Source organism: Enhydra lutris, unplaced genomic scaffold (genome assembly GCF_002288905.1).
Source record: "Enhydra lutris kenyoni isolate GAN:26980312 unplaced genomic scaffold, ASM228890v2 scaffoldscaffold79, whole genome shotgun sequence".
Classification (NCBI taxonomy): domain Eukaryota; kingdom Metazoa; phylum Chordata; class Mammalia; order Carnivora; family Mustelidae; genus Enhydra; species Enhydra lutris.
The window spans coordinates 5546783-5570844 of NW_019154163.1; the positions used below are offsets into that span (position 1 = coordinate 5546783).

Below are 24062 nucleotides of genomic sequence, written 5' to 3' on the forward strand. Positions count from 1 at the left end.
TTATTGTTTTTAATTGCCATCTAGTATGGTGGTCCTATTTATTAAGACCCATTCAAAGTGATGAAAAGGAGATCGCTCTGATATGTAAGATTAAGAAATTCTTCTCAAAATAAGTATCAATTTATAAAGTGTCCACACCGATTTGGATTTTAACCATTTTTCAAATAAAATAGTATGATAGTATTAATTTTAATAAGACTTACACAGTAGGTTAGAAGTAAACAGTATAGCCTTTACAGATTCATTTAACCTGAGGGATGGCTGGGAGAAGAAAAAATACAAAGACACACCCATATCTTAACAATGAAGAATAATGGAAATGCATTAAATAATATAACCCTAATTTTTCTACCTATCTCTTAAACCCTTCCTGAAATACAGTATATCCCACACTCATAATCTTCAACAAGATCGTGTGGTATAGTAGGTGGAATTTTAGAATAATGGGGATAAGAATATCTGATTTCTAGTTCTAACTTCTTTTGTCTGTGTGATTGTATGCAAGTGACTCTACCAAAAGTTTCTGATTTCTAAAATGAAAGGTTGGATGAAATTTTCCCTGATTAATTCTAACACCTATTATCAATGATAGACTTAATGGTTTTACTAAAGAACATTCTATTAACCATCCATTTATTCCTAATAGTAAGTTATAATATTAAGAAAACATGAAAATATGCATGTAATTTTTGTGTTATAATTTTGTAGGAAATTATCTTTGAGTTAGTAAATTTTGTGAGCCAGCTGTTATTGTAGCTGTGTTTTCTATATCTTGTTGATGCTGATAGAGTTTTCTGTTTTTAAGATCAGCATTTTTCTAATAGGAGAATGTTTTTATTAAGGTAAATGAACAATTTTATTTTGTACTTTTAAATAGAGATCAGTCATGGACACAATGATTCAGATGCTGCTTACCTACTAATTTTTTTTTATTAAAAAATACATGTATCCACTTATTTTATGAGATGAGGTGGGGTCCAGAATGGATTGGTAAAGACATATATTTTATTCATCAGCAATTTTTATAGTACATGATAGCAAGATTATGGAAGCATTTAAAAAATCTCTTTTAAAATGCTTTAATTCCTCTTTATTTTATTTAGACTACTATTTTGTTTTCCTGTAAACCATGAGGACTCAAATGTTATTAAAAGGCTAATAATGTTTAAAGCATGCTATATTCTATTTTAACTACATACATGATGAACCTTAATCTCATATTTAGCCACCAAATGAGTGTCATTGAGGTATGATAATTTTATATTTGTGTTAGAACTTGTCAAAATATGAATATCATTTTCATCTTTTAAGTTGATTGATTATATCTCTCTGTAACTGGCAGATATTTTATTGGAAGGTATATTTAATTCCATCTTGTATTTTTGATTAAAAAATACAACACTGTTCAGTACTTTAGAGAAAAATGAATTTTATCTTGAACATGTTTTTCATTATACTTATTTCAGTGTGCCATTATAAAATATATCATTAGTAACTCGTTTCATTTTCAACATACCAAAGAGGTATCTAATACCCACGGTGGGCATACAAATACCCACTGGAACTGTTTTTGCATAAATGATGTATTTGAGCATATTTGAATATGCACTAAGCAACTTTTAAAAAATTTATTTGCGGATCATGATTAAGACTTGGAATTATAGTTACCATTTTCACATTTTTGAGTAGGATGTATTTTAGTATACAGCATATTGTGATTGTGTGTAAATTTGTACACAATTGTGTAATTGTGTATAAATTCTGTATACATTTCATATGCTTTGACTTTTTAGCAATGTTGTTAATACATTTTCAGTTTTGACATTAATGGAGAGGTAAATAGTGTATTAATGCCAATGCTTAAGTATTTGGATGCAATAAATTTCTATAAAACTTTTTTCTTGTTCAAGCATTTAATTTTAATTATAATGCATCTTTTCATGAAAGTTGAAAGAATTTGTTAAAATCAAGATATGGAGGTTAGTTTTTAGCCAAAGAAGTTTTGATATTTCTGATATTGAGGAAGTAAATACTTTATAATCCCTTAAACATATATATTTACATATGAAATATATACTTACATATAAATTTATGGGAGAGTTTTACAGTGGATTGCACTACTGTTTCTGTCTTTTCTATTTTTAAAGCTATGATAGTTTTTGGAGTCATTTAGAAAACTTAGTCATGTCCTGAATATTTTAGTAGGTGTGAATATATAAATTTGTTGTTTTAGCATACTGTTATGTAGCATCATTCATATTTGAAAGTAAATGTATGCTGTTGCGAGATAGAGTGGTCTAAATTGTAAAGTAATTTCTGTTAAATTGCATTTATATAATAAACAATGAAAAAATATTATATATTGACAGTTTAACTTTTTTTTTTGGTTGAACTTTTTAGAAAAAATATAAATAGTAGACTAACTTTATAGTTTGAATTTTGTATAATTGGGAATTTACTTAGAATTTTATAGTTTAGACTTTATGTACTTCTTGAAAGGGAGAATAATATGAAATGGTTTGTAAAGTTAAATTACACATGTCCGTTATTTTACAAAGTCCGTTATTTTAATTTGCCGTTTGTTAAGTAGCCTTTCAAATACCTATTGCATTTTAAATTGGTTCTTTCATTGAAAAAACATTTATTTATGTAATTTTAAAATTATGGTTGCATTTCTACAGTTAGCTGGCATCGAAGATATATTATGATTCTGTAAAAGGGGTATTTTGACCAGACATTTTCTAATGTCCTATATCTGAATACCTATACTGTGAATTAGCCTCAGTGATAAGATGTTAGTTTGTTCAAGTTTAACAGTGTTAGTGTTGAGGATCATTAAACCAGGCTTGTCTTTAGAGGTAACATACTAAATCAGTAAGGAGTCCGTTCTCTCTGAAAAAGAATTATTTTCAGTATGTTCTTTATTTGTAGATTTTTTTTCTAAGCATTCTTTTTTTTATTCAAATTTGACTAAAAGCTGAGATTTTTATATGGATACCCTCCCCTGGCACACATATAAAAACATTTACCTTCTATTTGAAGAATGCTCAATTGGGTCTAATAATACTCCATAGTTTTCTCATAGTTTCTTTCTCAGTGGGGCTAAATACTTACATAAAAGCAAAATTTGATGTGGAGATTGCTTAAAGATTGTCTGTTGTTAATAGAAGTTCTATACTTAATTATAGTGGGACTACACTGTACCCTTAAAGATTTCCAATTATTTTGTTACTTGGTAATACTTTACTTTTCAGCTGGAAAATACACAAATGATTGTTTTTCCCCTACTGATTTGGTGGAGGTATTCTGTTGATAAAGGTTCTGTACTATTAATTCAGCATATTTTCAAAAGTAATTAATTTTTCCTGGATGTTGTTCATGTTAGTGAAGATATTTAATGATTACTTACCTGATCTCAGCAGTGTTTAATGGGTTGGGTATATCTCAGGTCCCTTCAACAAAAGACTTTTCATTTGGTTTCCATTTTAAGCACTTTTTAGAATGTTTATTTTCTACACATGTCTTTATTTTTTATATGAATTTGCTAAATCTGGAATAATTTTTTCTCTGTGAAATATTTTTTTTTCATGGTGGTCCTGTTTGGCTACCAAAATTGCTTTGGTTCTCCTTTATTGTTTTGAAAAACAAAGCTAGCATTTTAAATGAAGCATTTTACTTGTTTTTATGTTTGAGTAAGGGTTTTAAATGCCTGGCAATTTTAAGGTAACTCCATTTCAGTTTACTCTGTTTTTTTTATAGTGCAGGTAAGTATTGTAAGTCATTTAAGTACATATAGATGTCTAGTCTTGTATATAGGATCCATTTGTAGATAACTAAACTGGTTGCAGTTGTCATGAGATCTCTTTCTCATGCTAGGATTTTCAGCAAGGAAATAAACATGGTCAGTAGTGGTGGTCTCTCTGCTTAAGATTTAAACATTATATCTAGCCTTCTTTCCTGTTCTCTGTTCTTTGGTGATATTGGGACTTTTACAGAATGGAAAATAGCCCCACCCTCACCCCCCACCCCCACAAAGGAAGTTTGCATTTTCTAGTGATAGCAAAAATGATTCATTTTTCTGACTTAATATATGTCTCCTTTGTCTTTAGCTTTGAAGTTTATAAATAAAAATGAGAGGAGTCAATCCTGTTTTTACCTTTCAAGTATAAGAAAATATTAAACTAGCTCTTTAATATCAAATTTTCTAAATTTATATCAGTGTTAATAAAGTTTTTCCTGTTTAAATTTCCTCTAAAACTGCTTTAGATTTTACATAAAATCAGGGAACGCACATTTTGTTATTTGAATTTAGTCAAACATTATAGCCTGTGTATAAATTGCTAATAAACTGTGGGTTCTTAATTTCATACAGCTTTTATATTTCTACTAAGATTTTTTTAAAAAGTTATTTGATACTAATGTTCCTGGTACCCTCACTAAAAAGGGAAACAGTGCTGCTTTTCAGTAACTGCACACATTGTAGGATATATGACTAACAAATGTTTGAAACTATTGTTTAGCTTTTTGATTCTTTAGTTACATCATTATTATCTCAAACTCCACCATTTTTGGGTACAGATCATATGCCTTAGTCATTTTTTATAGAAGGGTTCATATCAAGAATACTAATTTTGAACGAAGGAGTTAAAAAAATACTAATACAGATTTTGAAGATGAGGAAATCCATAGCAATTCTATGAAATACTTCAGTTTTTTTAAAACATTTTTTAATTTAAATTCAGTTAGTCGACATATAATGTATTATTGGTTTCAGAGGTACAGGCCTATGATTCTTCAGTCTTATAGAATACCCAGTGCTCATTACATTACATGCCTTCCTTAATGTCTATCACCCAGTTTGAAATACTTATTTTTATTAACCCTGAAGTATATATAACATTTGTTAATGCCTCACACTTTACTGGAAGAATATGGGTTCAACCTTGTTTTCACAAAAAGTTTTTAACATTCTTTGGCTGTAGTCATTTGAATTGTTTTACATCTCAACATTTTGAATATGGTATTGTATTTGAGCATAGCATATACTTAGATACTTGTTTTGTATCTCTAAAGGGTATGCATTTAAACCTATAATCTTACTCAGAATTCTCTGTTTAGAAAAAACAATTCTCTGTTTAAACTAATTCTGTTGTTTTGTACACAAAATGTAAACACTTTTTAAAAAAAATTGTCATCTTTGTGTATGGGTGCACCATAGTTATTGGTATTTTTGACTTAGCAATTTTCTTTAAACCTGTTTTCAGAACCTCTTAAAAGATAAAATATTAGATTATAGGGATGTATCTGAGATGGCCTGTCAAGAGCATTTTAGAGATGGAGTATACTGGACTAAAGATGTTTAGACCTTTTTTTAAAAATTTTTAAAAATTGAAGCTTCAATACTTTCATTTCTAAATACATATTTGGAAATCAATAAAATACAATTTTCTTTAAGAATGTGACTGTTGTAGATTCACCAGGTACTCATAAGCATGGTAGTAGTGAATGAGCAGAAACTGTAACACTAGCATAGTAAGGTTAGAGAGTGTTAGGATTCAGGATTCATCTTAGGTGCTACTTCTTGCTTTGCCACTAACTAGCTTTGTTTCTTTGGCCACATCATTTTCCCTTTCTGCACCTGTTTCCTCATCTGTCAAATGGCAGAATTGGGGCTCTAAAATTTTGTGGTGCTTTTGTAATGGCTGTTTCTCTAAAACCTCCATCGTGCACCAGATCCCTCTCTTGATTGCTCCTATTTTAGAAATTAAATGTTTTGAATTATTGATTTATGTACCTGCAAGAGGTAGTTTACTTTCTTTCTCTGTTTGAGTGATTAAACAAGGAACATTTATGCGTTTCCTTTCTAGATAGGATCAGAATAACTAAAGGCTTTCTTGGCTTTCTCTCTTTCTCTCTCTCTCTTTTTCCTGCTTGGGTGTTTGTCTTTGCATTTTCGGGGTGATTCCTTATTTTATTTTTGCTTCCTTACAGTAGTTGAAGGTGTAAAGGGTCATAGGACATTATTTTGGTATTATGTGATTTAGAAGCCTTAGCTTGTTTGGGTTTTGGGGTTCTATTATTCTCTCGTGCATCAGTTCCAATCATTGTTTTTTTTTTTTGTGTGGGTTTTTACCCTTCCTCCCATATTGTTTTGCTTTCTCCCCTTCTCCCTTCCCTCCCTTTCAGGAAAATGGAGGAGTGGCTCCATTACTTCCAGCTCTGCCCAGGTTTTCTGCCACAGAGTGGCACAGCCTGTGCCTCTAATACTTCTGATAGAGTCGTGACTGCTTTGGATGCTACACCTGTCCCAAGATGTAATATTGAGCATTGAGATTCCAGGGGGGCAGTACCTTGTTGCCTGGATGATTTCCTCAGAAACGTCCTGGAAAGCCTCAAGAAAGGAAACTTCAGAGCAAACAAATCAACTAGGGATCATGACTATACATCCATCACATGCATACCAGCACGGGTCCAGCCGAGGCCTCCAAAATGATGCTTTGCCAGCCTCAGCTGGTTCTCGAGTGATGATGTCCTTGAAGTCTCTGTGGCCCGTGACTCAAGAGTTAAGGTAGTGGAGTTTCCCTTAAAGCATCTCACAGCAGGCTTTGTAGATGGGACACATCTCACCTCAGCATATTTGCTGACTACTCAGGTTGAAGGTCAGCCTCAGCCCTTAGGTCCTTCAAACTAAGTTCTAACTGAGGTGTAGGTTATGTGATAGGCTAGGTTTATGATACAGTGTGTCTTTGATGGAGTGGGCTTGAGCCATCAGTCATGAAAAATGATTTAACTTTATTCTTTTTAGGGCTTAATATACAGGACTATACATTAGGTTTTCCATTGGTCAAAAGGTGTTAGAGGGTAAATCTAAACCATCTTAGGGAGGTAAAGCTAAGGGAATCTCCATCACTATGTATGTAACTTCAGTTTGGAGAAAAATGACCATTCTCTGAATTCTGTAATTTTTTCCTGTTTCTAAAGTGATTGTGATTGTTCTATATATTATGTTCTTAATGAAGGTTGTTGATTGATAAATCATGTAATTTTTCAGTGTATGGCTCTCATTTAATTTTCCATAATTTATTATGTAATTTCACAGTTGACATAGAATTGTATCTTAAATCATGTGTATCATATTTCTCAGTTTTTTCATGACAGTCTAGAACTTGAGTATGAATTAGGTAGGTTTACATATTTTGACCTTCCATTTGCTAGACATTCTCTTAAGAGTCTAGAGTTCGAAAGAAGAAAAATCTTATGATTTCTTAAAATGAACCAAGTCTTTACAGATAATACAGAATTTTAGACTTTTTTTGAACTTGTAAATACAAACTGAAATCAGGTGATTGAAGTAACCTTCAGTGTGATTAAATTAGTACTTGTATTTTTATTGGTTATTATTGTACTACCCAAATGGTTATATAAGATCTTGTAACTGCAAGTGAACTGTTTTTCTATTTGCAATCTATTATTCAGGTGTGTGTGTGTGTACCCACATTCATTCCAAAACAGTGGTTTTACCCAAATTGGTTCAAGAAAGTTTTTCCTTGTCCATGGGAAATGACAAATGTAGTGTGCATTAAAGATTTTAGTGAGTTTTTCTAGACAGATGCTTTTATTAAATTTACAGAACTACCCTTCATTCTGAAACTGTTTCCTAATTTGTGGAGGGTATGTTCAAATAGTCTTTACTTTATAAAATGATGAAAATAAACAATTTTGGCTTCATATTTTTATTTTTGGTGAAATGAGAACTTGACAATCCTGTACTGTTCTCCATTTTAAAAAGTTTACTGTGTACAATCCAAGTCAGCAAACCATTGATGTAGAAGTGTAATAACAACACTTTATAGCTCAACTCCAGTAGGATTTAAATTGGAGTGATCTAATCTTCACTTTATTGAAACAAATCAGATAAAAAACCCTCAAAAAAGCAAACTTATCTGTGGTTTCCTTTAGCACTTAGTAACTCTCTGTGTTGTCTAAGTATTTCTAATTTGTCTGTTTAGGGAAGGAAGCACCAAAAGGCAGATAATAAGTATTTATGAAGTGATTACCTATTTGCTTCAGTCTTATTTGGTGCCTTTAGTATGTATCTTTGAATAAAACTAGTAACGAACAGTCTGCCTTTCAAATAAAATTACCAAGGCATTAACATCTCCTACCATTGAGTGAATCTTGATTGAAATGTGAATGTATGTTAAGAAATCTGAAGAAGTGTTTCAAATCCAAAAATAACAGAAGTTCCATAATGCCACCTGGAAGTTTTTGACTGAGCTAGAGAGAATCTTTATTGCAGAATGGATTTTTATCCCATAATAAGAGTTATTATTAGTTCATGGAAAACTAAGAATCATGCTGCCTTCCTTTTGAACCTTTTTATAAGGTATTCCTTTGTTGCTGTGATTTATAAATTTATATCACAAAGACACGCCAGGTGCAAAACACTTCATCTTATACAAAAGCTGCATGATTGCTTTTATCTTACATTTTCAGGTGTTTTCCTTTAACGTAAACATGGAAATTTATTAGGATTATATTTTATTTTAACATAAGATGACATTAAAGAAATATTTTTTCATGCTTTTAGCAGTTGATTTTTCCATTAACAAATTGGTCTTTGAGGAACATCTTGAGAAATTTTGGTATGAGTGAGGCTACTGCACTGTCTACTTTTTGGGAAAGTGAAGACTCATTTATGGTATTTTGTGTTCTTTTACCATGTGTATAATTAATAGCACTCATGTCCCTTCTCTTATCTGCCCTAGTTTGAATATTATTAGGGATTTCTGATTGCTTCAATACTTAGTATATGGTATATGCTTTCATTTCATTAACAGAATTTATGAATTAAATGGAAATTTAAGTGCCAAAAATATTTTTCACCAGTTTGAGGCACTGTTTGATAAGAAAGTGGTTTATTACACATTGATTTTCTAAGAATTGTTTTGCTTTGAATAGTCTTCTCATGTGGAGTTTTGTCTTGGAATGCCATTTTTCTAAATAAGTTGATTTATTACATGGGCCTGTCTGATACTATAGCTGTTGGATGATGGCAGCAGAGCAAATACAGGATTAGAAGATTATGCAGCATGAAATTGCAGTTGGTCAAAATGGTAGAAATGTCCCTCTGATTTTTAAATAAATTGCAGAAGTATGTAGAATTGGAAGAAAAAAAATCAGTACTAAGAGCATTTTCAAAAGTTTTGGTTGGTAGCTTAGTTAAAATGTGGTTTTGGTAGTCTTCTACTGACAGTATAAAATCTTTTTGCACATTTATTTCTATTTTGATAGAAGTTTTTTTTTAATTTGTTATACTTCACTACCAAATATATAGTTTTCTTTTTACTGTCTTTTTACTCAAGAATTGCCAAGAAGATGCTTTTAGAAGAAATTAAAGCCAATCTTTCCTCTGATGAGGATGGATCTTCAGATGATGAACCAGAAGAGGGGAAAAAAAGAACTGGAAAACACAGTGAAGAAAACCTGGGAGATGAGGGTGAGCTCCATTGAGAAGTATAGGATCTCATAACTTGATTGACCAATTCAGTCTTTGAGGACTATCTGAGCATGAAATTTCATAATATGTGCATTTGGAGTTTATTAAAATATTTAAAACTTTACTACTACTTTTACTCCTTTTGAGTATCTGGTAGTAATTGTGCACATTTTGTCAGTTTTTGCCAATAAACAGATGATTTTTAAAGCAAAATATTTTTTACTTTTTAAAAAATCTACAAGTGTCTATTGGTGATTTTTAATCAATATTTAATCATAGTAATCAAGCCTGATATATGAGATTGTCTGGTATTACCATTGTTATCAAAGTAAATGCAAGTTCTGATCTTTTTCATAAGTCTTGGTAATTAAATAGTTTTATAAAACATTTTAAAGGAAAAAAGTCTGAAGGCTTTACTGATTTTCTCCATTTAGAAGCAAAAATTCAACTCAATTCTGAATCAGATTCAGATTCTGAAGAATCTAAGAAGCCAAGGTACAGACATAGGCTTTTGAGGCACAAACTCACTGTGAGTGATGGAGAATCTGGAGAAGAAAAAAAGATGAAGCCTAAAGAACACAAAGAAGCCAAAGGTAGAAATAGAAGGAAAGGTAAGACATTTTAATTCTGAATGTAAGGAACATACTGTTTTTTTTTTTTTTTTTTTTTTTTTAAGGAGGGGGTGTGTGGGTGGCTCAGTCAGTTAAGCATCTGCTTTCCGCTCAGGTCATGATCCCAGAGTCCCAGGACCAAGTCCTGCATCAGGTTCACTGCTCAGTGGGGTGTCTGCTTCTCCCTGTGAAAGAGGAGGAGGGCAGAGGGAAAGGGAGGGAATCCCAAGTGAGCTCCACACTCAGTGTGGATCCCAACGTGGGGCTTGATCTCATGACCCTGTAATCACGACCTGAGCCGAAATCAAGAGTTAGACACTTAACTGACTGAGCCATCCAAGTGCCCCAGGAACATACTGGTTTTATAAACTAATTATAGTAATGAAATTTGAGTGTATCTGGACAAGATATAGTAAGTGAATATCTGCACACTGGTAACAGTTGTTTTCTTACATGAGAATGAAATAAAGAATTTAGAGTGAAGAGAATCCAGAAACTTGAGAGATGACACAAAGAATATTTTTAACCTTCAGTAGTCATACGTACTTAGATTAAAAAGATCAATATGACAATAAATAAAATGCTTGTCTGTATCTGCAGGAAGAAATAATGCTTTCCTAAGGAAGGATAGAAGGTGCAATTAATTTGGGTAAATTTATTATATGCAAACCTTGTAAATTTTCATTACATTAAAAGTCTGAATTCTTCTGCATTGAGTGCTTACGTATTTCTAGCATCATAGTAAACATTGAAAATACAAAAATGAATAAGGAAATCATTGTCTTGTATGGTGGTTTTCAGCCTGACTACACATGTGGATTATTTTGGGGATTTTGAAATATATGTATGACAGGACTCCCTCCCAAACCAATTACAGCATAAATGGTGGTGGTAAAACCTAGGTATCCATATATTTTATAGACCACCTCTGATGCAATTCTGATATGTAGCCAGGTTTGGTGTCAGTAGTTTTATGAGAATTATTGACATTAATAATATATGAAATTTAGCACTATGAGGGATGTTTTCTATAACAGAGGTATTGTATAGTGTGGCACAAAGGAAGATTTCTTTATCTTCTTGGGGGATGGCAGTTATCCCCAGAGATGACTTCACAAAGGTGAAGAGTTTCACTCAGCAGACCAAGTTGTAATTGAGGAGCAGGTAGATGTGAAGATTTATAATATAAGCAGGGAAAAAAACTTTAGAAGCCTCTGCAAGCTGTTTGGCAGGTGGTAGACAGGATGTAGTTAACATGGTATAGCTAGACTGTAGGAGGGAATAGGGAAAGTAACATCAGGAAATGAAGCTGGGCCAAGACAGACATCAAGTGCTGGAGACACTTGTAAGTTTTCATTTCTTTCTTTTTTTAAAATCTTTTTATTTTTTTAAAAACATATAATGTATTATTAGCCCCAGGGGTACAGGTCTGTGAATCGCCAGGTTTACACACCAAGCTTTCGTTTCTTAAATTGGAGTACTTGGCAGTGGACCCACGGGTACGTGAGGCTGTAGTGTAAATATTGCACACCTCTTTGGTGTGTCCATTTTACTTGAACATTGGGGGAGAGCATTCTTAAGTAACCACTTAATTTTTTATATTGAAAAATTAAGTGTGAAATTTATATTGAAAACTTAAATGTGAAATTTGCCTGAGCATTTTGGCTAACAAAATGTTCAAAGAAACTGGTTTCTTAGGGGCAGATTCTGAAAACTTTATTGCCAAACCCCTGGAGGGCAAATAAGCTCCTTTTTTGCCACTAGGAATAGGAAAATATTCTCGGAAGTGTCTGAGGAGTACAGTAGGCTCTATAAGCTGAAGAGCCATAGAAAGTTTCCTTTATTTTTTTTAATTTAAAAAAATATTTCTATTTTTAAATTTTTTTGAATTGTAGTTGTATTGAGATAAAATTCATAAACCATACAGTTTGCCGGTTTACAGCATACAATTGAGTTGTTTTTAGTATATCCACAGAGGAATACCACTATTTTTTTAAGATTTTATTTATTTGACAGAGAGATAGAGCAAGTAGGCAGAGTGGCAGACAGAGGGAGAGGGAGAAGCAGGCTCCCCTATGAGCAGGGAGCCTGATGTGGGGCTCGATCCTGGGGCCCTGGGATCATGACCTGAGCGAAAGGGAGCTGCTTTAATCAACTGAGCTACCCAGGCACCCCGGAATATCACCACTTTTTAAAACAACTTTGATGTATACTATACATACAGACAAGGGCACATTTTATAAGCAGACAGCTTGATGAACATGTATGCCATAGGACATTGGTTACTAGTACTTATGAATCACAGCCTCAGCCCAACCACTCATTGTTCCCACTGTAAGATTGTAACCAAGAATATAATATGATCAGATTAGTTGCCTATTACTGTGATACTCAGAGCTTTGATTTGCATCTACTTGGAGGATACTGCTATAGTTGATACCAAGTGTGGTTGTTGAAGAGGAGAATTGATTTGTGTCATAGACTGAATTGTTAGCTCTTGTTAACTGATGTGAAAGAAAGAAGTCTGGGATGATTGTCAGGTTTTTGGAGTTGTCATGGTGTATGTATAATATGACAAATTAGATGAGATGGCCTAGGAGAGCCTCTAATGTTGTACAGATGAAGGGCTAAGGAAAGAATCTTGGAACCCTGAATATTTAAAGGGCTGTTGATCAGAAGTTACTCGTTTAAGAGGAAGAGGAGGGCTTCCGCCCATGCACATAAACTTCATATGTCAAGGACATTTTCTTGTTAATAAATAAATAATGATACATCATTTTGTGAATGCTTAATTTAAAGATTTCCTTGCAGCATGACCGTAAGCTTGTCTTTCAGATTCTATAAAGCAACTGAGCAATTTAAGCAGGTTATATAACTTAATATGATTCCTGTGCATCTTCAGCAAAGGGGGAGATAGGGATTTTGCCTCTGAGGGCTCAGTTCAGAATACAGAGTCCTTTAGCAGGCACAGTTACATTCGAAATATTTTATTAAAACCTTGTTTTTTGTGATTTGACCAGTTTCCACTGTCTCTTCTGTGGGTAATTTATTACCCACATGTTTTTTTCATTTGTTTGTGAAAGAGGGAGTAAACTAAAATCCCATCATATTTATGTTTCTAATATGGATTATGATCATAGTGATTGATACTACATTTAAAGTTGCATGATTTTCCGAGTTTTGCAAACTCTGTTGTGCCTCTGTTGTCTGGAAACTTAAGTTAGGCAGTGGGGAGAAATCAAGAGAGTAGCTGACTTAGTAAATCAGGGGCAACATGTGAAATCTCAGTTTTCACCTAAATTTGAAAAAGCTTATATTATTTTGGTGATAATTTTTAAAATGTAATTATTGTCTTTGTATTAGATGATATTAAATTGATGTTATTTTTTGAAAGATTTTATTCATTTGAGAGAGTGAAAGAGAGCAGGGTGAGGGACAGAGGGAGAAAGGGACTCCCTGCTGAGTAGGGAGCCCAGTGTGATGTGGATCTTGATCCTGGGACTCCAGGATCATGACCTAAGCCGAAGGCAGACACCTGACTGACTGAGCCACACTGGTGCCCCTGATGTTATTTTTCTAATTGTGTTAATGTTACTTAGTTATATAGGACAGTATCCTTATGCTTAAGGGTAAAGGGTCATCATTTCTGCACTAAAATAAAATGGTTCAGTATAAAAAAGTGTTCATATATAGAGAGCAAGCAAGCCAATGTGATAAACTTAACAATAAGTGAATTGTAGGGATGTAAAAGGGAGAAGGGCTGTAGATGTTCATTTGATAATGCTTTCAAATTTTTGGTAGATTTGAAAATTTTCAAGATAAAGTGATGAAAAATGAATAATAGGTTTAGAATTTTACTTTTTTTAAAAAAAGATTTTATTCATTTTTGTGAGACAGGGTGTGTGAGAGAGAGCATGAGCTGGGGGAGAGGCAAATCAAAAGAGAGAGGCAGACTCCTTGCTGAGCAGGGAGCCTGATGCGGGGCTCGATCCCAGAACCCTGGGATCATGACCTGAGCTGAAGCATATGCTTAACCAGCTGAGCCACCCAGGTGCTCCTAGAATTTTACTTAATCAGAGGATTTGTATGTATGTGCATGTGGACCTGTGTGCTCCTACACATTCCCAGTTGCTTAATTTTTTAATTATTATTATTGTTTTTTTTTAAGATTTTATTTATTTATTTGAAAGAGAGAGAATAAGAGAGAGAGAGAATATGAGTGGAGAAAGGTCAGCAGGAGAAGCAGATTCCCTGCTGAGCAGGGAGCCTAATGTAGGACCTGATCCTGGGACTCCAGGATCACAACCTGAGCTGAAGGCAGTTGCTTAACCAACTGAGCCACCCAGGCGCCCTTATTTTTGTTTTTTATTGTGGTAAAATACAACATAAAATTTTAACCATTTAAACCATTTTTAAGTGTGCAGTTTAGTGATGTTAGGTATATTCACATTGCTGTACAACAGTCAACGTTCTGTCTCCACAGCTCTTTCATCATCCCAATCTAAAACTTTAAACACTAACTCCTTATTCCCGTTTCCCCTAATAGCAATTCTTTATTTATGTTAGCCTGTGTTTTTTTAATTTATTATTATTATTTTTTGGATAGAACAGATATGAGATTCTGTTCTCAGGTCATGATCTTTAGCAATTTTTTTATGTTCAGTTAGCCAACATTTAGTACCTCATTAATTTTTGATATAGTGTTCAGTGTTTCATTAGTTGCATATAACACCCAGTGCCCGTCACATCACATGCCCTCCTTAATACACCTGGTTACCCCTTCCCCCCACACCTCCTCCCTTCTGTAACCCTCAGTTTGTTTCCCAGAGTCCAGAGTCTGCCATGGTTTGTCTCCCTCTCTGATTTCTTCCCATTCAGCAAATTTTTTTGGAAATTTTAGGTTTAAAGAAATGATGTAAAAATAGTACAGAGTTCCTATATAACTTCTACCCAGCATCCCTAATTTAACACTTTAAACTTACTATAGTATGATAACCTAAACCAGGATTAACATTGATACAACACTAATTAGTTAAACTGGGGGTTGGCTAACTATATCTGAAGGCTATACCTGAACCACATTATACTTAGCAACTTCTTACTCACTGTTTTCATGTGTTTATAGTGGCAACGTTGAGTGGAGCAACAGAGACCATATAGCCTACAAAGCTGAAAATACTTAACCATCAGACTTCTCACATAAAATGTTTTCTGACCTCTGAAGTGAACTATAGATCTTATGTGCTTTTTATTCGTTTTCCCACTAATGTCTTTTCTGTTCCAGAATCCAATGTAGGGATGCCACATTGCTATTAGTTGTGATGTCTCCTTAATCTACTCCAATCTGTGACAGTTTCTCCTTTTCTTTCATGATCTTGAGAGTTTTGAAGAGTATTTATCACTTACTTTCTGGACTGTCCATCTGTATGTATTTGTCTAATGTTTTCTTATGATTAGATTGAGATTATTATGCATTTTTTTCTTTTTTTTTTAAAGATTTTTTTTTTTATTTATTTGACAGACAGATCACAAGTAGGCAGAGAGGCAGGCAGAGAGAGAGAGGAGGAGGAGGCAGGCTCCCTGCTGAGCAGAGAGCCCGATGCGGGACTCGATCCCAGGACCCTGAGATCATGACCTGAGCCGAAGGCAGAGTCTTTAACCACTGAGCCACCCAGGTGCCCCGAGATTATTATGCATTTTGACAGGAGTACCACAAAAGTGACATTTAATCATACACCAAGGTTGTATGATGGCAATAGGTCTTATTACTGGTAATAATAATATTGATTGCTTTGTTCATTTGGTGTCTGCTGGGTTTTTCTACTGCAAAAATATCTGTTTTTCTATTCACATTGAATTAATATCTTGTGGAGAGGGACTATTCAAATATCCTGTGTCTCTTCATACTTCAGCCCACTAATTCTAGCATTCATCTTGCCTGAAGCAATTACTGTGACATTTATCTAGCAGTGATTTTCTACTTCTTTCATTACTTATACAATTAGTAATGGTAAGGAAGGGCTGTCTGTTTTCCCTTATTTATTTATCTCATTATTTATGTTAACATGGGTTTATAGATATTTTATTTTATTTTATTTTATTTATTTTTTGGTTTATAGATATTTTATGAGTTGTGATCCACTTATTCATTTTGTCACTTAGATTTTTCAGATTTGGCTATTGGAAGCTCCTTCAAGTTGGATCACGTGTCCTTTGAATATACCCCCATAATGTTCTGAGCACTGCTTTACTTCTGGCACCACAAGATATTTCAAGCTCATCTTGTATTTTCCCTGCCTGGCTTCCTCTGGCCAGAAAGATTGGTATTCTCCTGGGGTTTTGGATACCTGTGTCACAGTGGCAGTTTTGGTACAGAAGAATAAAATTTTTGAGAGAAAAAATAAAATTGGGGATTCCCTTTATTCTCATTATTTGTAGGGCCCAGCTCCCTTTTCTCAGTGCTATGGCTAGAAATGGAGTTCTCCCAGTTTTGCACCCTCTGCAATAGTTTTGGAATTCAGCCTGTCTTCTTGTTGAAACCAGGAAGAAAGGAGGGGAAAAAAACCTAGGACACTCACTGCCTCGACCCCAATTTTATAGGGGTCATTATTCAGGTTTTTATTTCAGTCCCCAGTCTGCCTGCTGTTGTTTCCTTTTCATACTGCTTAGGTCACTTCTTTATGTGTTCTGTTCATAGTTTCTAGTTGTCATAAATGGCAGAAGAGTCTCTATTTGCCCTTACTCCATCTTGGTCAGCCTACTCTGCTTGTTTTGAATAACTAGAATTCTGTTTATTCACCTTTGGTACTAATGAATTTGTTTTATTGATAGTTAAATTTTCATTTTGTTAATTCACATGCAATTAATACTTATATTTCAATATAGAACCATAGTTTTATAACCATAGTTAGAATACATTTGTATTATTGTTATTATTTTTAAGATTTTATTTATTTATTTGACAGAGACAGAGATCACAAGTAGGCAGAGAGGCAGGCAGAGAGAGGAAGGAAAGCAGGCTCCCTGCTGAGCAGAGAGCCCGATGTGGGGCTCGATCCCAGGACCCTGAGATCACGACCGGAGCCGAAGGCAGAGGCTTTAACCCACGGAGCCACCCGGGCGCCCCTACATTTGAATTATTTTTATAAATACTATTTGAATTATTAACTGGTCTCATCTATATGAGTGAAATATCCACGAATGTATATACTATAGATAGTCTCACAGTGGTCCATGTTTTAATGTGAAAGTATTGAGAAATTTGGTGAATTGAATTTCTTTTGGGAAGTATTTAATAACTTAGTATTTTTTTTTTTTTTATTCAAGTGAGCAGTGAAGATTCTGAAGATTCTGATTTCCAGGAATCAGGAGTTAGTGAAGAAGTTAGTGAATCTGAAGATGAACAACGGCCCAGAACAAGGTAACTATTGTATCACTTTTTCAAAAATTGTAAGAATTCATATGAATAACCATGCTTCAAGTTATTTATAGAAAGGTTGCTATTACTAATAAAGTAAAATATTTAATATTTTGATTTGATACTAATTATGAAAATAAAGTACATATAAACATAATATGGTTGAATTATGTCTTATAAATTAGGTGGGCTTTCAGACTGCAAAAACACTTTTGACTGTACTTTTTGGTTGTTATAGGGGGATGCTATAGTGTAGTAAATAAGAGACTCTGTAGACAAACTACCTCCTGGCTTTACTATTTGCTCTTTGTATGAATACTCTGTGCTTCAGTTTCTTTTTAAAAATGGGGATTACAATAGTACTTAATTGGTTATTATGGACATTGAATGGGTTTATAATATGCCTACTTGGCAGATAGTAAATGTTCACTGAATGTTAATTATATACTAGTATTATAGTAATTAAGATTTGTTTGTTCTCTTAATACACATAGCTACTGGTAGTAGTTACTTAAAATTCTGCTTACTTCTTAGTGTAGTATTTTAGATAATACTAACCATTCTAAGAACTTTTTTGCTTCCTCCAAAATATTGCATCTTGGCCTTTTGGCTAAGATCTAATATATTTCTCCCAGAATAATATTATCTTCTTATAACTTATCAGATGGGCTGTTTGTGTTTGTGTGAATGTGATGTGTGTGTCTGCATAGGTGTCAATCTTAAAAATTTTAAAACATTTGAGATCTGTTTAGATTAGCACTTACCAGGTTGTGCCTGGAGTATAGCAACATATTGTACATTAGGGAAATAATAATGGGATACAAGGAGAGATTTTTAAAACTGAGAATTCACATAACACAAAAACTCACCATTTTAAAGTGTAGAATAAGTGATTTTTAGAATATTCACAAAGTTCTTCAGCCACCACCACGATCTAGTTCGAGAGTATTTTTATCACCACAGAAAGAAACCCTATACCCACTAGCAGTCATTCCCATTCTTCCTGCCCTCCGTTCCCTGGCAAAAGCTAATCTACTTTGTATATTGATATGCCTGTTCTGGACATTTTATATATGTTTGGTTTCATATAGTATTTTTTAATGGTTCAGTTAGCATCATGTTTTCAAACTTCATGCATATCTTGTATTGGTACCTTTATCTTTTAAAAATATTTTTAGATGATCATAAAATACATGTGACCTAAACTTCACTATCTTATAAATTAAGTATACAGTTCAGTAGTGTTAAGTACACTCACATCATTTTACAACCAATCTCTACAAGTTTTTCGATTTTGCAAAACAAACTCTTTACACATTAAACAGTAACTCCCCCTTCCCCACATCCTTAAGAAGCTACCATTCTACCTTCTGTCTCTGAATTTGACTCCTGTAGGTACCTTATATTACTGGAATCTTATACTATTTGTTGTCTTATTGTGGCTGGCTTATTTCACTTAGTACAGTATCTCAAGTGTCATCCATGTTGCAGCATGGATCACAGTATCCTTCCTTTTTAAGGTTAAATAATGTTTTCCTGTCTGCATGTACCACATTTTATCTCTTCATCCATCATTGAATGCTTGGCTTACTTACACCCTTTGCTGCTGTGAACATGCGTGTACAAATACCTGTTCAGTCCCTGCTTTCAGTTCTTTTGGCTTTATACCCAGAAGTGGAATTGCTGGATCATATATGGTAATTCTGTGTTTAACTCTGAGGAACTGCCACATTGTTTTTTGTAGTGGCTGTACCATTTTACATTCTTTTTTTTTTTTAAAGATTTTATTTATTCATTTGACAGAGAGAGATCACAAGTAGGTAGAGAGGCAGACAGAGAGAGGGGGAAGCAGGCTCCCCGCTGAGCAGAGAACCCAATGTGGGGCTCGATCCCAGGACCCTGAGATCATGACCTGAGCTGAAGGCAGAGACTTAACCCACTGAGCCATCCAGGCACCCCCCCATTTTACATTCTTACCAACAGCACATATTCTCCTCTTTCTACATCCTCACCACCACTTGTTCTTTTCTGTTTTTTATGGGGTGGGAGGGGATCTAACCATCCTAAATACTGTGAGGTGCTATCTCACTGTGGTTTTGATTTGTATTTTTCCTAGTGGTTGGTGATGTTAAGCCTCTTTTTATGTGCTTTTGTGTGCTCCGAGTTAAGGGAGACAGAATCCTGTCCCTTGGGCAGCCCGTAGAAAAGCCAGAACATTGCCAGCAAGTTTCACTCTTTACCTTCCTTCCTGGCAGAGGAGCTGAGAATTTGGGCAGCTTCCTACTAACCTCCTTGAGTTGAGCAGGAAAGAGGGTACAACAAGCATAAGCAGAAACACTACAAAATATCCAACTATTTTAAGTGCGACTTTTGATTAGGTGTTCACTTGGTTGCTAAAGTTTCTTAACTGGTTTTTAGAGTTCTCATAAAGTTACTTTTTACCATATGTTGTGTATTCTGTGTTTCTGTGGAAGAACAAGAGCCTGGAACTTCCTAGTCTGTCATCTTGCTGTGGTTACCTGGCTATTTTATTACTTGGATTGGCTGAATAATATTCCATTGTATAGATAGTACCACATTTTATTTGCCCATTTTTTCATCTGTTGGTAGACATTTGGGTTGTTTCCATTTTTTGGCTATTATGTATAATGCTTCTGTGAATATTTGTATATGATTTTTACATAGTCATATATTTTCATATTCATTTATAGGAATATATCTGTAAGTGGAATTATAGGGTCATATGGTAACATTATGCTCAGCTTTCTAAGGCAACTGTCAGACTCTTTTGCACAGTGGCTTATCATTTTACATTTCCACTAGCAATGCACCAGACTTCTGATTTCTCTACATCTTCACATACTTTTTTTTAAAAAAGATTTTATTTATTTGACAGACAGAAATTACAAGTAGGCAGGGAGGCAGACACAGAGAGAGGAGAGACAGGCTCCCTGCCGAGCAGAGAGCCTGATGTGGGGCTCAGTCCCAGCACCCAGGGATCATGACCTGAGCCGAAGGCAGAGGCTTTAACCCACTGAGCCACCCAGGCGCCCCCACAAACTTTTTTTTTTGTTATAGCCAACCTAGTGGGTATGCAATGGGCCATTGTGATTTTGATTTACTTTTCCCAAATGATTAATGATGTTGAGCGTTTTTGTGTGTGCTTACTAGCCATTTGTATATCTTTGGAGAAACATCTGTCTGAATGAATAAATTCTTTTCCCAATTTTTAATTGTTTTTGCTGTTGATTTTTTGTTGTTTTTTTAATTGTTGATTTATTGTTGCTGTGAAAACACAGCAACTGTTTTATTGTTTATTCATAACAGTGCTTTATATATTCTGGATATAAGACCCATATCAGAATCCATTGCCTAATCCAAGGTCATGTAGATTTATCGTTCTTTTCATTGACAAATTTTATAGTTTTACCTATTATATGTAGGACTTTGATCCTTTTTTTCCCTGTAACCTTTATGATAAGCTTCTAGATTTGTTTGTTTAGATAGTTCTCAGTTTTTTCTGGTATAAATACTATTGTCATAAAAAATATTTGTAGGGGCACCTGGGTGGTACAGTCAGTTAAGCATCTGACTCTTGGTTTTGGCTCAGGTCCTCATCTCAGGGTTGTGAGGTCAAGCTCCACATCAGGCTCTGCACTCAGGGTAGAGTCTACTTGGGACTCTCTCTGTCTCCCTCTGTTCCCCCCCCCAAATAAATAAGTCTTAAAAAAGTATTTGTATAATATACACAACAGAGATATGGAAATATTTTTATTACACAATGTTATACACACACACATATATATGCATATGGGTATATTGACACTCATTTAGAGTAAATTACTAAAAGTGACATTGTTGAGTCTAAGTTACACAATTTTAAGACTTTTGTCATACATATTTTCATCTTTTCCCCCAAGCTTTTATTTATATTCCAGTTAACATACAGTGTAACATTAGTTTCAGGAGTAGAATTTAGTGATTCATCACTTACGTATAACACCCAGTGCTCATCATAACAAGTGCCTTCCTTAGTATCCATCACCCATTTAACCAGTCCCCCTGCCCACTTCCCCTCCAGTAACCCTCAGTCTGTTCTCTACAGTCAAGAATCTGTTTTCTGGTTTGCCTCTTTTTTTTCTATGTTCACCTGTTTTGTTTCTTAAATTCCACATGTGAGTGAAATCATACGGTATTTGTCTTTCTCTGACTGATGATTTTGTTTAGCGTAATACTCTCTAGCTCTAAACATGTCATTGCAAATGGCAAGATTTCATTCTTTTTGATGACTGAGTAATATTTCACATATATATATATGCCAAATTCTCTTTATCTGTTCATCAGGTGGGGGACATTTGGGCTTTTTACATAAGTTGTCTGTTATTGATAATGGTACAGTAAACTAGGGGGTGTAGGTATCCCTTTGAATTAATATTTTTAATCCTTTGGGTAAAAATCTAGTAGTGCATATGCTGGATCATAGAGTAGTTCAATTTCTAACTTTTTTTTTTTTTTAAAGATTTTATTTATTTATTTGACAGAGAGAGATCACAAGCAGGCAGAGAGGCAGGCAGAGAGAGAGGAGGAAGCAGGCTCCCTGCTGAGCAGAGAGCCCGATGCGGGGCTCGATCCCAGGACCCTGAGATCATGACCCCAGCCGAAGGCAGCAGCTCAACCCACTGAGCACCCAGGCGCCCCTCAATTTCTAACTTTTTGAGGAACCTCCATACTCTTCTCCAGAGTGGCTGTACCAGTTTGCATTTTCACCAAGAGTATAAGAGGGTTTGCCTTTCTTCCATATCCTGGCGAACATCTGATGTTTCTGGTGTTGTTAATATTAGCCATTCTGACAGGTGTGAGGTGCTATCTCATTGTAGGTTTGATTTGTATTTTCCTGATAATGGGTGATGTTGAGGATCTTTTCATATGTCTGATGGCCATCTCTATGTCTTCTTTGGAAAAATACCTAATCATGTCTTCTATTTTTAAACTGGATTATTTGTTTTTTGGGTATTGAGTTTTATAAGTTCTTTATTGGTTACTAACCCTTTATCAGATGTCATTTGCAAATATCTTCTCACAATCCAAAGATTGCTTTTTAGTATTGTTGATGGTTTCTTTCGCTGTGCCAAAACTTCTTATCTTAATGAAGTCCCAGTAGTTTATTTTTGCTTTTGTTTCCCTTGCCTCAGGAGACCTATCTAGCAAGAAGTTGCTACTGCTGATGGCAAGGTTACTGCCTGCATTCTCCTTTCCTGTCTCACATTTAGGCCTTTCATCCACTTTGAATTTATTTTTTGTGTATCGTGTAAGAAAGTGGTCCAGTTTCATTCTTCTGCATGTGGCTGTCCAGTTTACCCAACACCATTTGTTGAAGAGACTATCTTTTTTCCATTGGATATTCTTTCATGCTCTGTTGAAGATGAATTGACCATATAATTGTGGTTCCCTTTCTGGGTTCTCTATTTTGTTGTACTGATCTATGTGTCTATTTTTGTGCTAGTACCCCACTGTCTTGATGAATGCAACTTTATAATATAGCTTGATGTCTGGAATCATGATGCCTCCAGCTTTACTTTTCTTTCTCAGGATTGCTGGGGCTATTCAGGGTCTTTTGTGGTTCCATACAGATTTTAGGATTGTTTGTTCTAGCTCTGTGAAAAATGCTAGTGGTATTTTGATACGGATTGCGTTAGATGTGTAGGTTGCTTTGGGTAGTATAGACATTTTAACAATATTTGTTCTTTCAATCCATGAGCATGGAATGTTTTTCCATTTCTTTTTGGCATTTTCAATTTTTTCCTTGGTGTTTTATAGTTCTCAGAGTACAGGTCTTTCACCCTCTTTGGTTATGTTTATTCCTAGGTGTCTTTACTATTTTTGGTGCAATTGTAAATGGGATTGATTCCTTGATTTTTCTTTCTGCTGTTTGTTGTTGGTGTATAGAAATGCAAAGATTTCTGTATGCTGATTTTGTATTCTGTGACTTTACTCAATTCGTGTATCAGTTCTAGCAGTTCCTTGGTGGAGTCTTTCAGATTTTCTGTGTGGAGTATCATGTCATCTTCAGATACTGGAATTTTGACTTCTTTCTGGCTGATTTGGATGTCTTTTCATTCTTTTTGTTGTCTGATTGCTGAGGCTAGGACCTCCAGTACAGTGTTAAAAAACAGCGGTAAGAGTGGGCGTCCCTGTCTTGTTCCTGACCACAGAGGAAAAGCTCTCTTTTTTTTTTTGCACTGAGGTTGATATTAGATGTGGGTTTTTCATATATGGCCCTTACGATGTTGAAGTATGTTCCCTGTATGCCTACTTTGTTGATGGTTTTTATCATGAATGGATATTGACTGATTTGTGAATATTGAACCACCCCTGCAGCCCATGAATAAATTCCTCTTGATCATGGTCAGTGAGTCTTTTTTTTTTTTTTTAACTGACTGCAACCACCCAGGCACCCCAGGGTTGTTTTTAATTTTTTTTTTAATTTGTTTTTTATAAACATATATTTTTATCCCCAGGGGTACAGGTCTGTGAA

The 24062-nt window shown here is 34.5% G+C and overlaps 1 protein-coding gene across 5 annotated transcripts in view; it reads left to right on the forward strand.

Annotated features, from left to right (window-relative positions):
• The window catches only part of LOC111160945 (ATRX, chromatin remodeler), a 298603-nt gene that overhangs the window by 112095 nt on the left and 162446 nt on the right, over nt 1-24062 (forward strand). For all 5 annotated transcript variants that reach the window (XM_022524346.1, XM_022524345.1, XM_022524347.1 and 2 more), the window contains 3 exons: nt 9366-9499; nt 9934-10110; nt 17437-17530. In XM_022524346.1, coding sequence (XP_022380054.1) covers nt 9366-9499; nt 9934-10110; nt 17437-17530 — 405 coding nt within the window. The remainder of the gene's footprint in view (nt 1-9365; nt 9500-9933; nt 10111-17436; nt 17531-24062) is intronic.